General features: G+C 34.9%; 2 protein-coding genes across 4 annotated transcripts in view; one reads left to right on the top strand and one right to left on the bottom strand.

Moving 5' to 3' along the window:
* The window catches only part of BRWD3 (bromodomain and WD repeat domain containing 3), a 141,507-nt gene that overhangs the window by 94,891 nt on the left and 28,569 nt on the right, over positions 1 to 18,047 (top strand). For all 3 annotated transcript variants that reach the window (XM_063634255.1, XM_055266825.2, XM_063634256.1), the window contains 6 exons: positions 1,861 to 2,047; positions 3,371 to 3,464; positions 8,530 to 8,679; positions 10,623 to 10,699; positions 13,272 to 13,440; positions 14,517 to 14,630. In XM_063634255.1, coding sequence (XP_063490325.1) covers positions 1,861 to 2,047; positions 3,371 to 3,464; positions 8,530 to 8,679; positions 10,623 to 10,699; positions 13,272 to 13,440; positions 14,517 to 14,630 — 791 coding nt within the window. The remainder of the gene's footprint in view (positions 1 to 1,860; positions 2,048 to 3,370; positions 3,465 to 8,529; positions 8,680 to 10,622; positions 10,700 to 13,271; positions 13,441 to 14,516; positions 14,631 to 18,047) is intronic.
* LOC129476340 (proteasome subunit alpha type-1-like) lies at positions 7,114 to 8,440 on the bottom strand. Its single transcript, XM_063634257.1, has one exon. The coding sequence runs from the start codon at positions 8,280 to 8,282 to the stop codon at positions 7,644 to 7,646; it is 639 nt and encodes a 212-aa protein (XP_063490327.1). The 5' UTR covers positions 8,283 to 8,440; the 3' UTR covers positions 7,114 to 7,643.

Here is an 18,047-nt window from a genome sequence, read left to right as displayed (position 1 = left end):
AGACCAGTCTGGCCAACTTGGCGAAACATGAAGAATACAACAGACAAACCAACCAACCAACTCAATGACAACAAAACAGGTCTACCCTGGAGTCATACTCGAATTTTTTCTATTTTCCTCCCTTTCTGATCCTTTATCCCACTTTCTTTTTCTTCCTCTTCCTTCTCCCTCTTCTTTGTCAAATAGAGGATTGAGTTATTATCACTTATCCATATAAAGTCCCTCTCTCATTTATTTTAACTCCCACCCCCATTTCTATTCCCCGACTTCCCATGTGCAACCTTCCTAATATGTTTGATACGCATCTTTTTGTTTGTATGTATTTTTAGAAAATGTTTATTGTTTTTGTATGCAAAAAAAATTAATAAAAAAAAAAAAAAAAAAAAAAAGAAAAAAAAAGAAGTGAAGTGCTACGGTAAGTGTAGCCCTTTTGTAGGGGAACCAACCTATATAGTTTTCAAAATTAAAACTACCTTAAGTTTAGAAATTACTACCAATTCCTCTTTTGTGGAGAGGAAAGCAGAATACCATGCTCCTCTCTTGAATTAAAAAAAAAAAATACACTGAAGACAAGAAGCCCTCTTAGGGAATATAGATGCAGCTTCTGAATTAACTTTTATAATAGTTTGATCTTAATACCAGTAGAAGTTATTGTATAATTAATTATCTTAAAATGAATATTCTATCCTTAAATGATATTAAAATGACATTCTATCCTATCTTTTACATTAAACGTGCCAGGGCATCTGAGTTTTATATAAGTTTTAGCTTGTATCAAGAGCTATCAGTTTTATTTTCAAATGTAGTCATCTTATGAGATTTTTTTTTCAGATTTCTTTTCATATATTTGTAACTAGAGTCATTTATCTGTGTAACATTGCATTTTAGATTCCATGGAAATGAATAAGGTGATTTAAATTTGTGGTGATTCACAGGGTATTTTACTCATTTCCTGATTTCTTCAATATCTCATAAAATTAAAATAGTTCATTTAGGTTACTTGAACACCTAACTCAGATAAGCTTTTCTGAACCTAGAACAAGATGACAAGTGGGCTGATAATCCTATATATCCAGGCCCTTTATTCCTGAGACATAAAACTTTCTCAGAGCCCTGATTTAAATATCCATTAATGAAATCAGTATTCTGTTGTACCTTCAATACTAGGTTTCTGTGGACAGATTAGAAATGGCATTAGTCAAGAGACCCCACTGACTTTTATTTGTAATATTCATTTGTTTTGAAATTTTTCTGACATTTAACAGTTGGATGTTTCAGTTTCCATTTGTGTTTTATTTGTAAATAATAAGAAAAATAACATGAACCTTTCTGGAGTATTAAAAAGTAAAACTTCTGTTACTTTGTTTTCTTTCTTTCTTTGCTCATCAATCTTGAAAATGAAATTTTGATTAAAAAAATATTTATTTACACTTTGAATCTTAACATTTTTGCAAGTTTTATTGATGCTTTATCTAGAAACACTGTAATGGAGCGAACAAAGATAGAATTTAGATCAAAAAGCTGCTTCCTGAACTAGTACTAATAAACATTTGTAAATCTCCAAATCATGTTGAATACATTTTTTTATATTCAGTGAGCATTTAGTAGATGTCAGACGTGAGACTACTTTGAAAAAAATTAAAATAATTATAGAAATTTTAAACATTTCTCAATAAGAGTGCCTGCTTTATTTATAACAATATGAAAAACACAAAGGAAGGTACAGAAAATACAGAACAAAGGGATAGCAACTCTTACAGCAGTACTATATTTGAATCTACTGTTTTATTTAGAGCTCTGTTCTGGAAAACTATGGTGCCTTTGCTCAGAAAGTGATAATTTTCCTTGTTTTTGTTTTAGCTCTGAGAAGTCCAAACATGGACATATCTTCTTCCCCAAACATCAGGCTTCGAAGACATAGTAGTCAAATTGAAGGTGTTAGACAAATGCATAACAATGCTCCTCGGAGCCAGATGGCCACTGAAAGAGATCTCATGGCATGGAGCAGAAGAGTGGTGGTCAATGAACTAAATAATGGGGTTAGTAGGTGAGTCAATAAGGTAACATTTAGAAAAAAATTTAAAGCTTTATTCTTAGGAAGTGAATTGAAATGTACTATGTTAGCCTAGTAAATGAGGTATTTTAAAATATAGTTTAGTCATGCATTAGTTCTTCCACGTTATTCCAATGAGTTCACTCCATAACAAATAATGATTATCTTCAGCTTTGTGCTGAATGTTTTGGGGAATATTGAAAATGCAAAACATTATCTCTGTTCTGAGTTTATAGCCTAGATTAGAAGAAAAGAATACAAGTAGTATTAAGAACTCATGAGGTCTTACATAATTAAATATGTGAGTGATATATGGACCCTAACTTTGGAGCAGCCTGGGAGTACAATTATTTGTTAGATACTAGTGCTTAGAGTATCTTTAGAAATGTCATTTAGGTAGACTTCATTGGGTGAAAGAATTTCATTAGGATTAATTTCAAACTTATAATCCGTGTTCATATTTGTAAACCCTGACATTTGCTGTAATAACAACTTTCAGATACTCCACAGCAACTGGAAATAGATTTAGAAAAGAGAAAGGACATTTACAGAGAATATGTACAATTCATTTTAATCAAGTATCTTCCTAACCAAGCCTTTTACCAGATCAAGCAACAAATAGCAAAATTAATTTGGTTTCTCCTTTTCTTCTGCTTTCTGCTATAAGAAGTCAGCAGTAATAAGAAAAAAAAAGACATAATTAATGTCTTTGGAGTAAATGATTATTTACTCAAAACACAGAAAGCAGAATTGAAAGCAGGGACTCTAAGATATTTGTATACCAGTGTTAAATGTGGCATTATTCACAATAACCAAATGGTGGAAACAACTCAATTGTCCACTAACAGATGAATAGATAAACAAATTGTGGTATCTGTACAAAATGGCATATCATTCAGCTACAGGAAAGAATGATGTTCTGATACCTGCTACAACGTGGATAAACATGCTAAGCAAAAGAAGCCAGAGACAAAAGGACAAATATTATGTGATTCCACTTATATGAAATATCTGGACTAGGCAAATTCATAGAGACATACAATAGATTAGAGGTTTTCAGGGGCTAGGAAGAAGGAGAAAATGGGGAGTTATTGCTTAATGGTCACAGAGTTTATCTTTGAAGTGATCAAAAAGTTTTGGAAATGCTGGTAATGGTTGCACAACTTTCTGAATGTAATTGATGCCACTGAATTATACACTTAAAAATAGTTCAAGTGGCAAATTATATGTTTAAAAGTATTTCTGTTATCTGATTCTTAGATGATTGGTTTTCTTTTTGATGATTTTCTGTTACTTTGACTTTTGACTTGTTATTAGGGTACAGGAAGAATGTCGAACTGCAAAAGGTGACATAGAAATCAGTCTTTATACAGTTGAAAAGAAGAAAAAACCATCTTACACTACTCAAAGGGTAAGTATAGTTTTACAATACTTTGGGATACACTATTTGCAGATATTTGTAGATAATAGGCTTTTGAGAGGCAGCAGTTGTGTATTAAGAGACTATTTCAATAGGTATCTGCGTATAGGGAACCTACTTTTTGAGCCACAAATTGAGATATATGATTATTATTAATAAGAACAAAGTTACAAGTCGAGTGTCCTCCCAAATCTAGGACATGTGGTCATTGTAGGTATAAGATATTTGTATTAAAATAACCATTTTTATATGGTCAAAGTAGAACCTTAAATATATTACCAGATCACTAATTAGAATGTAAAACAAATGATCCAGATATCCTAGGCCAGAGATTGGCAAACTATAGCCCATGGGCCAGATCAGTTCTGCTACCTATTTCTGTTAATTTTTATTGGAACGCAGCCACGTTCACTTATTTATGTCTTGTATATGGTTGCTTTCAGCCTTAAGACAGAATTGAATAGTTGTAAAAGAGATTGTATGACTTGCAAAGCCAAAAAAGTGTTTACACTTTGGTCCTTTGCAGAAAAGGTTTGCTGATCCCTTCCCTAGACCCATTCCTGGCTCACCAAATCATTTAGGAGCAAAATATGCTCTCTATATTGTGATGTACTATAGAAAGAAACTGCTAAGCAGAATACTCTCAGGTACACCAAATGTATAGTTTTGTTCCCAAATTTCACCATAATTTCTGTAGAGTGTGGTAATTTGAAGAGTCTAAGATGATTTTGATGTTGTTAAACAAATCTAGGTAATGGACGCTGAATTTGCATTTTTTTTCCGTAATTGAGAAACAGAAATTTAGGTAAATATCAAATGGATATCTGCAAATATTAGATCATTTTGATGTTTGCTTTCTTAACTTTATTGTTTGTTAATTTATTTGCTGTTCTCTGGTAAGATTTTTTTTTTTAAGAGATTTTGAATGACTCAGAGCAATGATTTTTATTCTTATTTCCTACTAAGCTGATTTTATCAAACATCAGACTTGGCTGAGACTGATGGACAGGGTACTTAGGTCTGTAGATATTTTTACTTATGTTGAAAATGTGAAACATTTACATACACTTTTAAACTTGTTGGCTCCTAATTACATTCTAGGATTGCAGCTTAGCTAAATGGAATATCAATAGTAATGTTTTATATTTGTAAAGGTTAGAATAAAATAGTTTTCACTTCAAATTTTAGTCGTTAAAAATTAAATCTCTATTTTGACCTGTTTACTAAATGAACATACTGCCAATTCTTGTTATAACTACAAGTAAGTTATCCATAGTTACTCAATTTCTTTTCTTCTATATTGTCCACAAATAGTAGAAATAATGTGTGCCTTTGACGAAGAATCAAATTCTAAAATATTTGAAGAGATTTATTCTGAGCCAAAAATGAGTGACCAATGGTCCGTGGCACAGCCCTCAGGAGATCCTGAGACTCTGTGCCTGAGATGGTCGGGCTACAACTTGGTTTTATACATTTTAGGGAGACATAAGACATCAATCAATAGGTGTAAAATGTACACTGGTTTGGTGCAGAAAAGCAGGACAACTGGAAGGTGGGTGGTGGGCTTCCAGGTCAATTTCCAATCCAAGATTTTCTGACTGGAAATTGGTTGAAAGAGTTTTTATCTAAATACCTGGAATGAAGAGAAAGGAATGTCTGGATTAGGATAAGGGTTTGAGTAGCCAGGTGTGGTGGTGCATGTCTGTAATCCCAGCTACTTGGGAGGCTGAGGCAGGAGAATCGCTTGAACCTGGGAGCCCGAGTTTGCAGTGAGCCCATATCATGCCATTGCACTCTAGCCTGCGCAACTAGAGTGAAACTCCGTCTCAAAAAAAAAAAAAAAAAAAAAAAGATGAGGGTTTGTGAAGACCAAGATTCTTATTATGCAGATGAAGCCTCCAGGTAGCAAACTTCAGAGAAAATAGGTTGTAAATGTTTGTTATTGGACTTAAAAAGATGCCAGACTCTTAGTTGATTCTCCCTTGAAGGGGGTCCTCTGCACAATGTAGGTTTTCCCCCACAAGAGACAACTTTGCAGGGCTATTCCAAGGTATGGCAAAGAAACATTTGGGGTTAAAATATTCTGATTCCCCTCTTTATCTGTCATGTGATGTTATGCCAAAGTCAGGTTGGAAAAGTAAAGCCATGTTACATAGAGTTAAATAAAACCGCTCTGATGGGACTCTGTGGTTTGTAAGGCATGACTCCCCAGACCCTTGAGATAGGAATTTGAGCAAGAGAATAAAAAAAGAGCAGAGTTTAGATTTCAGTTCCAAAAATTAAATTGTTACTTTTTGTATGTGGATTGTTTTGAGTCCTTTCCGTTCTGTTGTTAGAAGTAATCTAAGATTTATTATTTCATTTTTATTTTAAACAACTCTCTCCTGGACCTAGTTTTGTATTTGAGAGGTGGGGGGTTGGAGATTGGACTAAATTTATTCTAAAGATACTTTTTAGCTCTTAAGAATCTTAAGAATGCTCGGAGAGGCTGAGGCAGGAGAATGGCGTGAACCCGGGAGGCGGAGCTTGTAGTGAGCCGAGATCGCGCCACTGCACTCCAGCCTGACGGAGCGAGACTCCGTCTCAAAAAAAAAAAAAAAAAAAAAGAATCTTAAGAATGCTGTTGATGAAAGAGTCAAACTCTATAAAATATTTGAAGAGATTTATTCTGAGCCATACATGAGTGACCAGTGACTGGATGCACAGTCTCAAGAAGCAGTCCTGAGAACATATGCCTAAGATGGCCAGGCTACTGGTTGGATTTATACAATTTAGGGAGACAAGACATCAATCAGTACATGTAAGACAGTACATTGGTTTGGTACAGAAAGGCAGGACAACTCACGGGGGTGTGACGGAGGAGGTTCCAGGTCATAAGTGGATTCAAAAATTTTCTAATTAGCGATTAGTTGAAAGAGTTAAGTTATTGTCTAAAGACCTAGAATCAATGGAAGGAAATGTCTGGGTTTAGATAAGGAGTTTTAGAGACCGAGATTCTCATTACGCAGAAGCCTCTAGGTAGCTTTTTTCACAGAGAGTAGATTGCAAATGTTTCTTTTCAGACTTAAATAAGAGTGCCACTCTTGGTTGATTCTCTCCTGGATCAGGAAAAAGGCCTGGAAAGAGAAAGGGATTCTCTACAGAATGTTGATTTTTAAGACAGCTTTACAGGGCTATTTCAAGATATGACAAAGAAACATATTTGCAGTTAAAATATTTTGATTTCCTTCTTTCTCTGTTGTATGATGTTATGCCAGAATCAGATTGGAAAGTTAAAACACGTTATACAGGGTTAAGTAAAACCCCTCTGATGAGACTTTGGTTTGTAAGGCATGGAACCTCCCCTCCCATGCCCACCCCTGCAGAAGGCCTCTTAGATAGAAATTTGGGCAAGAGAAATAAAAGATCAGAGTTTAGCCCTCAACGTTAATCTAGAATGAACAAAAGTATAGATTATTAAATCCACTTATGTATCTTAGCACCTTAAAAAAGTTTTCCAGATTTTTGAACAGAACTAAATAAATACACATTATATATACACAAATATAACTGAAATGTCTTACTTCATCCTATAATAATTCTGAATAATGTGGCATATGTAAATTATGAATGGGCAAATTCTTGCAACCCAGACATTTCTTTTTTTTTTTTTTCAGGAGGCGAAACAATTTTATTTTACAGTTGGCTTTAAAATCACAAAGACACTTTTTTCACATAAAAACATTAGTACAGATACCTGTACTTTCTAGAAAGTGATTATATAGACACCTCAAAGAAAAATGTACCCCATTATATGGTTTTAGTGAGGTTGCTTAGAAAAAACTCACATCTGGACTGATTCCCTAAAACATACCATTCCACCACCATTCTACTGATGATTAATATCATCAGTATGTCTTCCAGCATTATTACATATTTGATAATACATACATAGGCTGGCTTATCACTTAATGTTCCATTGGTTCATCAGCAGGTTGAGCAGGCTGTGCCTTTCTCTGTGGCCTTTCTTCAAGACCTTCCAGGATTGGAGGCACATCATCATCATCATCATCATAGATTGTAAACTCCAAATTTTTACCAGCAATTCCAATGGAAACATTTTTGTAGTTATGTCCTGTTCTGCAGGAATTGTCTCTCTTAAGGCATGCAGACCATGTTTAACCAGTTCATTTAAATTTTATTCCATAAATTTGGACATGTCTCTCCAAGTACGAGCTGACTGAGAATGGGCCCCAGTGGACATAGCTCTGTAGTCAAAATAGTCAGCAGATGACCAGGTTTGGAAAATGTGAGGCCCATATCATTATAACCAGCAATAAGTAGCCTAACACCATACGGTCTCCAGCTATATTGTTGTGTTGATATTTGGGTCTTGCTTCCAATTAGAGATACAAGAGAAGATACAGGAAGTGGTCTATCAGATACAAATCTGGAATCAAAACACTCCTGGCACATAAAATTACATAACAGTCTACCATCATCAGTAAGCCCTGCAATTGAGATACCAATATGGTTGTCAACATGGATAATTTTTTTCTGATGAGCTGCAAGCTCCAATGGTGCCCTTTTCAATGCAACCAATACTGCATGGGTTTTTGATTTCAGACCAACTGTGGCTGAACCTTGTTTAACAGCTTCCATTGCATATTCAGTTTGATGAATCCTGCTCCAGACAATGGTATCATTGTCATACTGGTTTCCAAACGTGGTTCCAGCACAGGTCTGGTTGCAGCCTCTGGCAAAACTGAGGATCAAGAAGTCGCTACCTAAACTATTACTCTGCATTGTACAGAGAAGTCTGTGGGACATTGCAACCCAGACTTTTCAGCACTGTCTTTAATTTGATCACAAGGTTTACAAAATAGGAGAGTGATCAGTATTAAGTGGAAAGTGGGTTAAATATGTATAAATATAGTTCTGTGTTGACTTTTCTTTTGGGGAATTTATTCTCATCTCCTACTCACCCCTACCCTCCACCTAATTTGCTTTATATATGTTCCTTGTGTGTTTACTGAGCTTTTACTTTTTTAAAATTTATTATTCTTCTCTTTTACAGAATGATTATGAGCCTAGCTGTGGGCGTTCTTTACGCAGGACACAGCGCAAACGTCAGCATACTTATCAAACACGGTCCAACATAGAGCATAATTCACAATCATCATGTCAAAATTCAGGTGTACAGGAAGACTCAGACAGCTCCTCAGAGGTAATTATTTACTATTATTTATTTGATGTAGTTTTTTGTTTCCCAGTTTGTATCATCCTTTTGGGTTTAAGGGTCACTTCTTTAATAGAAAATTATTTTAATTATATTCTTATGAGATTTGTTCATTTATAATACATTTATTAGGTATATTTGGGCATATTTAATTCATTTGGGTGTCTTGGATTTGTACCTCAGATGCTGTCTTGGTGAGGGTATCAAATATGCCAGCAAGAGTTTGACTTTGAGACAGTGAAAAAAAGAATAAGAGGAAATCAGCCTAGAAATGGAAAGGAGCGAAATATAAAGAGCATTAATAAGTAACATAGTTTCAGAACTGGTTGGCTATCTAATCAACATAATATACACATTTTTTTTTATTATTGACATCACCCCTCATAGAGATCATTGAGTGTTGATTTTTCTCAGACCTACCTTTTTCATGGTAATGAGTAAAGAGCATAGCTTCTTTTCATCTTGTTCTTCTATTCTCCAGTCTTTTTGTTCTCTTAACAGCTTTCATTGTTAAATGCATAATGAAGGTTAAATCATGCATTCATTGACAATATGTGGTACTCTCCTTCTCGTGCCATTCGCAATTCTTTTTTTTTTTTTTTTTTTTTTTTTTTTTTTTGAGATGGAGTCTCGCTCTGTCCCCAGGCTGGAGTGCAGTGACACCTACTTGACTCACTGCAACCTCTGCCTCCCGGGTTCAAGAGATTCTCCTGCCTCGGCCTCCCCAGGAGCTGGGATTACAGGCATGCGCCACCATGCATGGCTAATTTTTGTATTTTTAGTAGAGCCAGGGTTTCACCCTGTTGGCCAGGCTGATCTTGAACTCTTGACCTCAGGTGATCTGCCCTCCTTGGCCTCCCAAAGTGCTAGGGTTACAGGCCTGAGCCACTGCACCTGGCCCCATTCACAGTTCTTAAACTATTATCAAAGATGTCCTACATTCATGCCCCACCCCCACCCATATGAAATCTTGATCTTAAAAGAATGATCACTATTCAGGAGCTGATGCTTCCCCCACCCTTTAAAAAAAAAAGAAAAAAAGACAAGAGTCTTGTTCTGTTGCCCAGGCTGGAGTGCAGTGGCTCAATCTCAGCTGACTACAGCCTCCACCTCACAAGTTCAAGCAATTCTCCTGTCTCATCCTCCCAAGTAGCTAGGACTACAGGTGCATGCCACCGTGCCCTGCTAATTTTTGTATTTTTAGTAGAGACAGGATTTCACCATATTGGTCAGGCTGGTCTTGAACTCCTGACCTCAGGTGATCTGCCTGCCTTGGCCTTCCAAAGTGCTGGGATTACAGGGATGAGCCACTGCACCTGGCCTGATGCTCCCTTTTAAATGTAATGTGATAACAGCATTGTGGTTGTACTTTTAAAACAAATCCTAATCTTAGTAAATATTTATGGTTAAAATGGTTTTTTTGGTCATGATGTGCATCAAACTAATGCTAGAGTATAAGGCAGTGGGTGAGGGTATAGATAAAATAGGAAGTGAATTATTATCTAAACTGGAGATTGTGTACACGGGTTATCCTCTACTGTATTTAAAATTTTACATAAAAAAGATAATTAAAATTTTTAATGGAGAGTAATTATATTAACTCGATAGAGACATATAGGCATTTTTAAAACAATGTTTCTAATATTGTATTTAAGAGGGTTATATTTGAAGTTAAGAAACCTATTGAGTCTTTGAAATCACAAAAATATGTTTTATATCAATAAGATAATGATGCTAGAAATTTAGAAATACCTAGTAGACTTAGTTGTTAGCTACAGATATACTTAGAACAATAATTATGTGCATTTTAAGGAGAACATTTTTTGAGGGCAGAATTCAAAAAAATGCTATAAAACAGGTAGTGGTTTTTTAATTAGAAATACATTAGCTGGTAATATCCATATATCTTAATTGCTGGCTCTTTGTTGTAGGAAGATGAAACTGTTGGCACAAGTGATGCTTCGGTAGAGGATCCCGTTGTTGAATGGCAAAGTGAAAGTTCTTCCAGGTAGTTTTAATGGTTTTAATTTGGTCAAAATTATTGAACAGTTTTAATATGAAATTGGGTTCTTGTAGGAAACTGGTAAAACCAGAATTAAAATAGTGTTTTGTAGTAGAAAAGGTACTGGCTGGAAGCCGAGAGACCTGATGTGATCCTGGCTCTCCCAATATCTTTCTGACGTCACTGTGGGCCTTTTAGTTTCTTCATCTATAAAATAAGATTCTTTTTAAATCCAAGATTCTACATTTTGGCAATTATATTCACCCTCTGCATGATGATGTTTCAGTCAATGACGGAGTGCATATGACTGTGGTCCCATAATGAAGCTGAAAAATTCCTGTCACCTAGTGACATCATAGCCATTGTAACACTGTAGCACAAAGTGTTATTCACGTGTTTGTGAGGATGCTGGTGTAAATTAACTTGCTGAACTGTCAGTTATACAAAAGTTTAGCATATACAATTATGTACAGTATATAGTACTTAATAAACAACTATGTTACTGGTTGATTTACTATGCTATACTTTTATATTATTATGTTTTCTTCATTTCATTTTCTATTCTTTTAGAGATGGTGTCTTGCTATGTTGCCCAGGCATGCCTTGAACTCCTGGGCTCAAGCAGTCCTCCCATCTCAGTCTCCTGAGTAGCAGGGTGTACAGGTGCACACCAGTTTGCTCAGTTTATGCTATACTTTTTATTGTTATTTTAGAGTGTACTTGTCCTACTTGTAATAAATTATTAGCTGTAAAATAGCCTCTGTCAGGTCCTCAAAGAGATATTCCAGAAGAAGGCATTATTATCACTGGAGATAAAAGCTCCATGTGTTTTTGTCTCTGAATACCTTCCAGTGGAACAGGAAAAGATGCGGAGATGGAAGACGGTGATATTGATGATCCTGACCCTCTGTAGGCTTAGGCTAATGTTTGTGTCTTAGTTTTTAAACAAAGTTTTAAAATAAAAAAAACATTTAAACCTTAAAAATAGAAAAAATCTTATAGAGTAAGGATATAAAGAAAATATTTGCTGAGCGCGGTGGCTTACTTCTGTAATCCCAGCACTTTTGGAGGCCGAGGCGGGAGGGTCACCTGAGGTCAGGAGTTCGAGACCAGCCTGGCCAACACGGTAAAACCTTGTCTCTACTAAAAATACAAAAATTACCTGGACGTGGTGGCAGAGGCCTGTAATCCCAGCTAGTCGGGAGGCTGAGACAGGAGAATTTCTTGAACCCGGAAGGCAGAGATTGCAGTGAGCCGAGATTGCGCCATTGCACTCCAGCCTGTGCGACAAGAGCGAAACTCTGCCTCAAGAAAAAAAAAAAAAAATACGGCTGTACAATGTGTTTGTGTTTTAAGCTAAGTGTTACTACAAAAAAGTTAAAAAAACTAAAAAGTATAAAGTAAAAATGTTACAGTAAGCTGATTAATTTCTTGTTGAAGAAAGAAAAATATTTTTTATAAATTTAGTGTAACCCAAGTGTAGTGTTTGTAAAGTCTTCAGTAGTGTACAGTAATGTTCTAGGTCTTCACATTCACTCACCATCCCTCACTGACTCACCCACAGCAACTTTCAGTTCTATAAACTCCATTCATGTTAAGTGCCCTATGTAGGTATACATTTTTAAAAATCTTTTACACTATATTTTAACTGTACCTTTTCTATGTGTAGATATACACTTAGCATTGTGTAGATATATACTTAGCATTGTGTTAAAATTGCCGACAGTATTCAGTACAGTCACATGCTGTACAAATTTGTAGCCTTGGAGCAATAGGCTCTACTATATAGAATAGCTGTGTGGTAGGCTATACTGTCTAGGTTTGTGTAAGTATACTCTGTATGATATTCATACAATGACAAAATCACCAATGATGCATTTCTCTGAAAGTATCCCCTTTGTTAAATGACACATGACTGTATATGTATTTATTTCAGTTTTAAAACAATCCCATTTCAGCATTTCCAAGAATAAGATGCTTTTTTATTTTAAAGAAGCTTTTGTGATTTTGGACAGGGATTTTAATTCCTGTTATAGGAAACTAAGCATTATAATTATAATATAATCCTTGGATAAAGTATACTTCATCCAAGAAGCATTTCATTGAAATTACTTAGATAATGGTCAAAATTCTATATATATATATATATATTTTTTTTTGAGATGGAGTCTCACTCTGTCACCCAGGCCGGAGCGCAATGGTACAGTCTCGGCTCACTGCAACCTCTGCCTCTTGGATTCAAGTGATTCTTGTCTCTCAGCTTCCCGCGTAGCTGGGACTACAGGCGTGTGCCATTACACCCAGCTAATTTTTGTATTTTTAGTAGAGATGGGGTTTTGCCATGTTGGCCAGGCTGGTCTCGAACTCCTGATCTCGTGATCCGCCCATCTTGGCCTCCTAAAGTGCTGGGATTAGAGGTGTGAGCCACCGCGCCTGGCTGATATTTTTTCTCTTAAGTTACAACAAAATCCAGCCATGTCATTTATAATGCTGTTTGCTTACAGAATGATCTTTCAATTATTAAGTAAAACTACTCCTTTTCTATACTTAGGTATCCATAATTTTGATTTATTTACAGTGATTCATCAAGTGAATATTCTGATTGGACAGCAGATGCTGGAATAAATTTACAACCCCCAAAAAGACAAACCAGACAGACAACACGCAAAATATGCAGCAGCTCTGATGAGGAAAATTTGAAGTCCCTAGAAGAAAGGCAGAAGAAACCTAAGCAGACTAGAAAGAAGGTTTGTAACTTTATAAGTTATTTTGTTTTTGTTATTTTTGTTTTTTGCCTTTGATACTTAAATATTTAATTGTAACATTGACTTTTCTCTAAAAATAACATTTCATCTGAGAAAGTAAGTAAAAGTAGTTTGACTTCAAAATGTAAAGAATTTTTGAAATTTTTCTGTTATCAAAGGTAGAGGCTAGAATGTTTCATTATAATTTGTTATTCAAACATTCACAATCGTTTGTTAAAATTAGCAATGTCCTAAAATAAACTAGTCTTAATGAAATTATTATTCTTGTCACTTTTATCTGACAACATTATTATTCTTGTCATGTGGTATTTTGAGTCCTCATTTTTAACATTTTTAACTTGTAACATGGAAGAGTATGATAAATTGTATAGGACTCTCCATTCCACTATGTTTTTTGGTGTTTTTTTAAAGAGATGGGGTCTTGTTATGTTGCCCAGAGTGGAGTGCAGTGGCTATTCACAGGCATGATAATAACACACTGCAGACTCAAACTGCTAGGCTCAAGCAATACTCCCATCTCAGCCTCCTGGTAGCTGGGACTACTGGTGTGTACCACTGTGCCTGACTTACCTTTATGTTTTTATTTCATCCCAATGACAGTTTCTTTTCCCCACTATAACTTCATTTAAATGATTTAAAGACTTGGTTTATGTAGTTATTTTAATTTTAACTTCAAAATTGATTATAGACACATTCTGTAGTCTTTTGCTTTAGTAGACAGAATTATTTTCTTGATTATCACTATTTTGTTGGCAAAAACTTATTCTTACATTTGAATTCACGTGGTAGTCAAGGGACGTATGTAAAAGTTACGGTTTTCAGGTAGTATATAGTGTCAAGTTATTACCTGTCAGTTAAAATTTAGTAAAGTGATTTTTTATTGACAGAAAAGTTGTATATAATAAAGCAAAATCATTCAAATTTATATACTTTAGGTTTCATTGTAGCCTGAAATTTTTAATCTTCTCTACCTACTATTTTTCATACTACTGTTCATGTGTTTTATGTGTTGGAGAACTGTGTTTTATACATATACTTTTCATGTATTTATGTTTTAGAAAGGAGGACTGGTTTCTATGGCAGGTGAGCCTAATGAAGAATGGTTTGCCCCTCAGTGGATCTTGGATACTATACCCCGACGTTCCCCATTTGTCCCACAAATGGGAGATGAGGTAATTGTTACCTGTTAAAACCTTTTTCTGTGGAGCCTCAAGAGCACTAACTTTAATCAGTCTTAATATATTTATATTCCTAATTCCATTATAATAATATATACAGTGTCTTATCTGCCCTGCTCAATTATATATTTCTTGTGGAAGGTGACTGAACAGTATTAATCTTTGTATCCTTTGTAGGGCCTGGCACAGTAGCTTCAGTCTATTAGGTGCTCATTGAATATTGAGATAAATTAATCAGCTTGTGAAGTCATGAAAATAATTGGCTTGATTTTAATCTGAATTGCCACTTAGTAGAATTGAGTGGTATTTTGAGTCCTCATTCATGTTCCAATATTTAAAAAAAAAACAAAACACGTTCAACCTGATAGAAAGTATACAAGAAGGTATTTACTCCTTTAAATGAGTAGGGGAATGTAATTTTGCAAACAGGTCTTTCTTTCTGAGTCTGTGATTGACGAGTATAGCCGTATTTATTATTGGCCAGTCAAAAATTAATCAAAATTCTACCTGGTAAATAATTTTCATTTTATTATGAAAATTATCGTAACATTGGAACATTAGAACTCTTTTTGGCTTGGATATTGTCTGATATACTAATTATTTTTTTATTGATTCAATGTTTTTACACAGTTTTAAATTTAAGAGTGATAGTAGAAATGTGGTATTGTCATTGCAGCAGAAGGAGCAAAACCTTGCAAGTAGGCTCTAAACATTTTGGGAACAATAAAAATTTTACCAAACTTTTCTGTAATTGCCTGCTATAGAGATCTTATATCAGAGTAGCTATCAAATAGCCTTACAAATAAATTATTACCTGCTGATTATCTTTAGATATTTTAAAATGTTTCTTTTGATATTTTCTTATAGGTATTGGACTTCTGAGTAATGCTTGTTTGCATAGTTATGTTAATAAATATTTTCTGATGAATGCTATACTTCAAAAACAGAGAACTTGTAAAATTTTATTGGTATATCTCAATTCGCTATTATAGTTGTTGCCTGTTTTTATTTTCTGGAGGCAGAAAAGGAGTAATGTTTAATTATCTTAGAAAACTTTATAGAACAATATAAGGATCTATACACTCTAAGATCTGATGAGACTCCTGTCTAAGGACCATTTTTCTCCATTCTTTGGTGGAATTCCTTTTCCTCTATGTTGTTAAACTTACTACATCTTTATATGCTTCAAGACTAATGTGTATGAGGTAAAGACAGTTCTTCAGGTAATGAGGAAGATGTATGTAAACCAGACAGTGAATATGTAGAGAATGTTTTTAAAGAAATTATAAAGGCAAACATATACTTTTTATATAATTGATTTCTTAATGGCAACATTACTTTTTACTTCATCTTAATATTAAGCCTTTATTGTCTTGCCTAGATATCCCTACATACAGATCATTGCTTCTTAAAGTTATCATTTTCAAGGTCTAATTCAAATACTAACTTTTCCAGGGTGTTATCCTTGTTTTTCATTGATCAGTCCCTCTGTCCTCATAAGCTTTTCTACCTAAATTATTTTTCTCTTCTGATATATAATATATTCTACCTTGCATTATAGTTATGTATCTACATGAGTTTCCGTATCCTAGAGGAAATGTTTTTATGCCTTATCACAGCATCTAGTGCCTATACATAGATGTTCAATGATCAGTATTTGTGGAGTTCAGGTATGAATATATAATAAAGGATATCTTAATGACATGTGTATTATTAGTTTTTAACCCTTACAATTATTTTATTTACCAATTTTAAGCCTTTTTTATTTTCTGCTCAAATTTTTAGCTATTAGAAATTCTGACTTAGTATTGATTGGTAGAATATGTTAATGTATTTTGGAAATCTCATAATATGGTATTTTTTGTTACTTTCTTCTATTTACTTATCTCTATCACTACTTTTTTTTTTTTTTTTTTTGACGGAGTCTCGCTCTGTTGGCCAGGCTAGAGTGCAGTGGAGCTATCTTGGCTCACTGCAACCTCTACCTCCTGCGTTCAAAGCAATCCTCCTGCCTCAGCCTCCGGAGTAGCTGGGATTACAGGCGTGCACCACCACACCTGGCGAATTTTTTGTATTTTTAGTAGAGACGGGGTTTCACCATGTTGGCCAGGCTGGTCTCGAACTCCTGACCTCAGGTGATCCACCCATCTCAGCCTCCCAAAGTGCTAGGATTACAGGTGTGAGCCACTGTGCCTAGCCTCTATCACTGCTTTTAAACTTGAGGAAAAGAAACTTTTTGTAATAAATATAGAAAATGATAGTAAATGGTGGCTTAAAGAGCTGAAGAATTAATTGAATTCATTTTCCTTCCATAATATGCCAGTTCTGACATGAACTCTTGTAACAGGCAACTTTTAATTTGTCTTGAAATTACTCCATTTAGTAACCTGTGATTTATACTGTTTATATGAAATGTGTAGACTGAATATTAAAATTTTGATAGTTAGAGTGTCAGTTATAATTTGAAGTATAGTACAATTGTCCTTCGGTATCCACACAGAATTGGCTCTAGGACCCCTTGCAAATAACAGAATCTACAAGGACATTATATAAAAGGCATAGTATTTGCATATAACCTATGTGTACATCCTCCTATATACTTTAAATTATCTCTGTATTACTTATGATACCTAATACAATGTAAATGCTATATTAATTGTTGTTATATGATATTGGTTTTTTATTTGTATTATCATTTATTTATTTATTTATTTATTTATTTATTTATTTATTTTTTGAGAGGGAGTTTTGCTCTTGTTGCCCAGGCTGGAGTGCAATGTTGTGATCTCGGCTCACTGCAACCTCCGCTTCCCGGGTTCAAGTGATTCTCCTGCCCCAGCCTCCCTAGTAGCTGGGATTACAGGCATATGTCGCCATGCCCAGCTAATTTTTGTATTTTTATTAGAGACGGGGTTTCACCACGTTGGTCAGGCTGGTCTCGAACTCCTGACCTCAGGTGATCCACCTGCCTCAACCTCCCAAAGTGCTGGGATTAAAGGCATGAGCCACCATTCCCGGCCTAATTGTATTGTTATATATATCTCTCAAATATTTTCAATCTGCAGTTGATTGGATTTGTTGATGCAGAAGCTGTGGATATGGAGGGGCACATATACTTTAAAATATGACCAGTTTTGTGTACATTTTCCATGAATCTGCTTCTTCAGCACACTTACGAAGCTGATTGAAGGGAAAGGACTGCGTTTACTGTGTTTATATGATGTGGTACTGAGCACAGGGCTACATAGGCATGAATACTGAATTAACATCATTTGAAACCTTTATTGTATAAAGTCTTTCAATATTATAATTATTTCTTTCTGCAAACAGAAGAGGATGTTTGTAGGAATGTATATTGGACATACAGAGTTATATAGGATGTTGCTGTTTAATACCTTATGTTTTCTGTTT

The sequence above is a fragment of the Symphalangus syndactylus genome, chromosome X (genome assembly GCF_028878055.3).
Source record: "Symphalangus syndactylus isolate Jambi chromosome X, NHGRI_mSymSyn1-v2.1_pri, whole genome shotgun sequence".
Taxonomy (NCBI): Eukaryota; Metazoa; Chordata; class Mammalia; order Primates; family Hylobatidae; genus Symphalangus; species Symphalangus syndactylus.
The sequence above is the reverse complement of the archived record's forward strand: the minus strand, read 5'-3'. Positions and strand labels throughout refer to the sequence as shown.

Coding starts and splice junctions, on each gene's coding strand:
- LOC129476340 (XM_063634257.1), bottom strand. CDS start 8,282: ATGTCCCACAGACTTCTCTGTACAATGCAGAGTAATAGTTTAGGTAGC.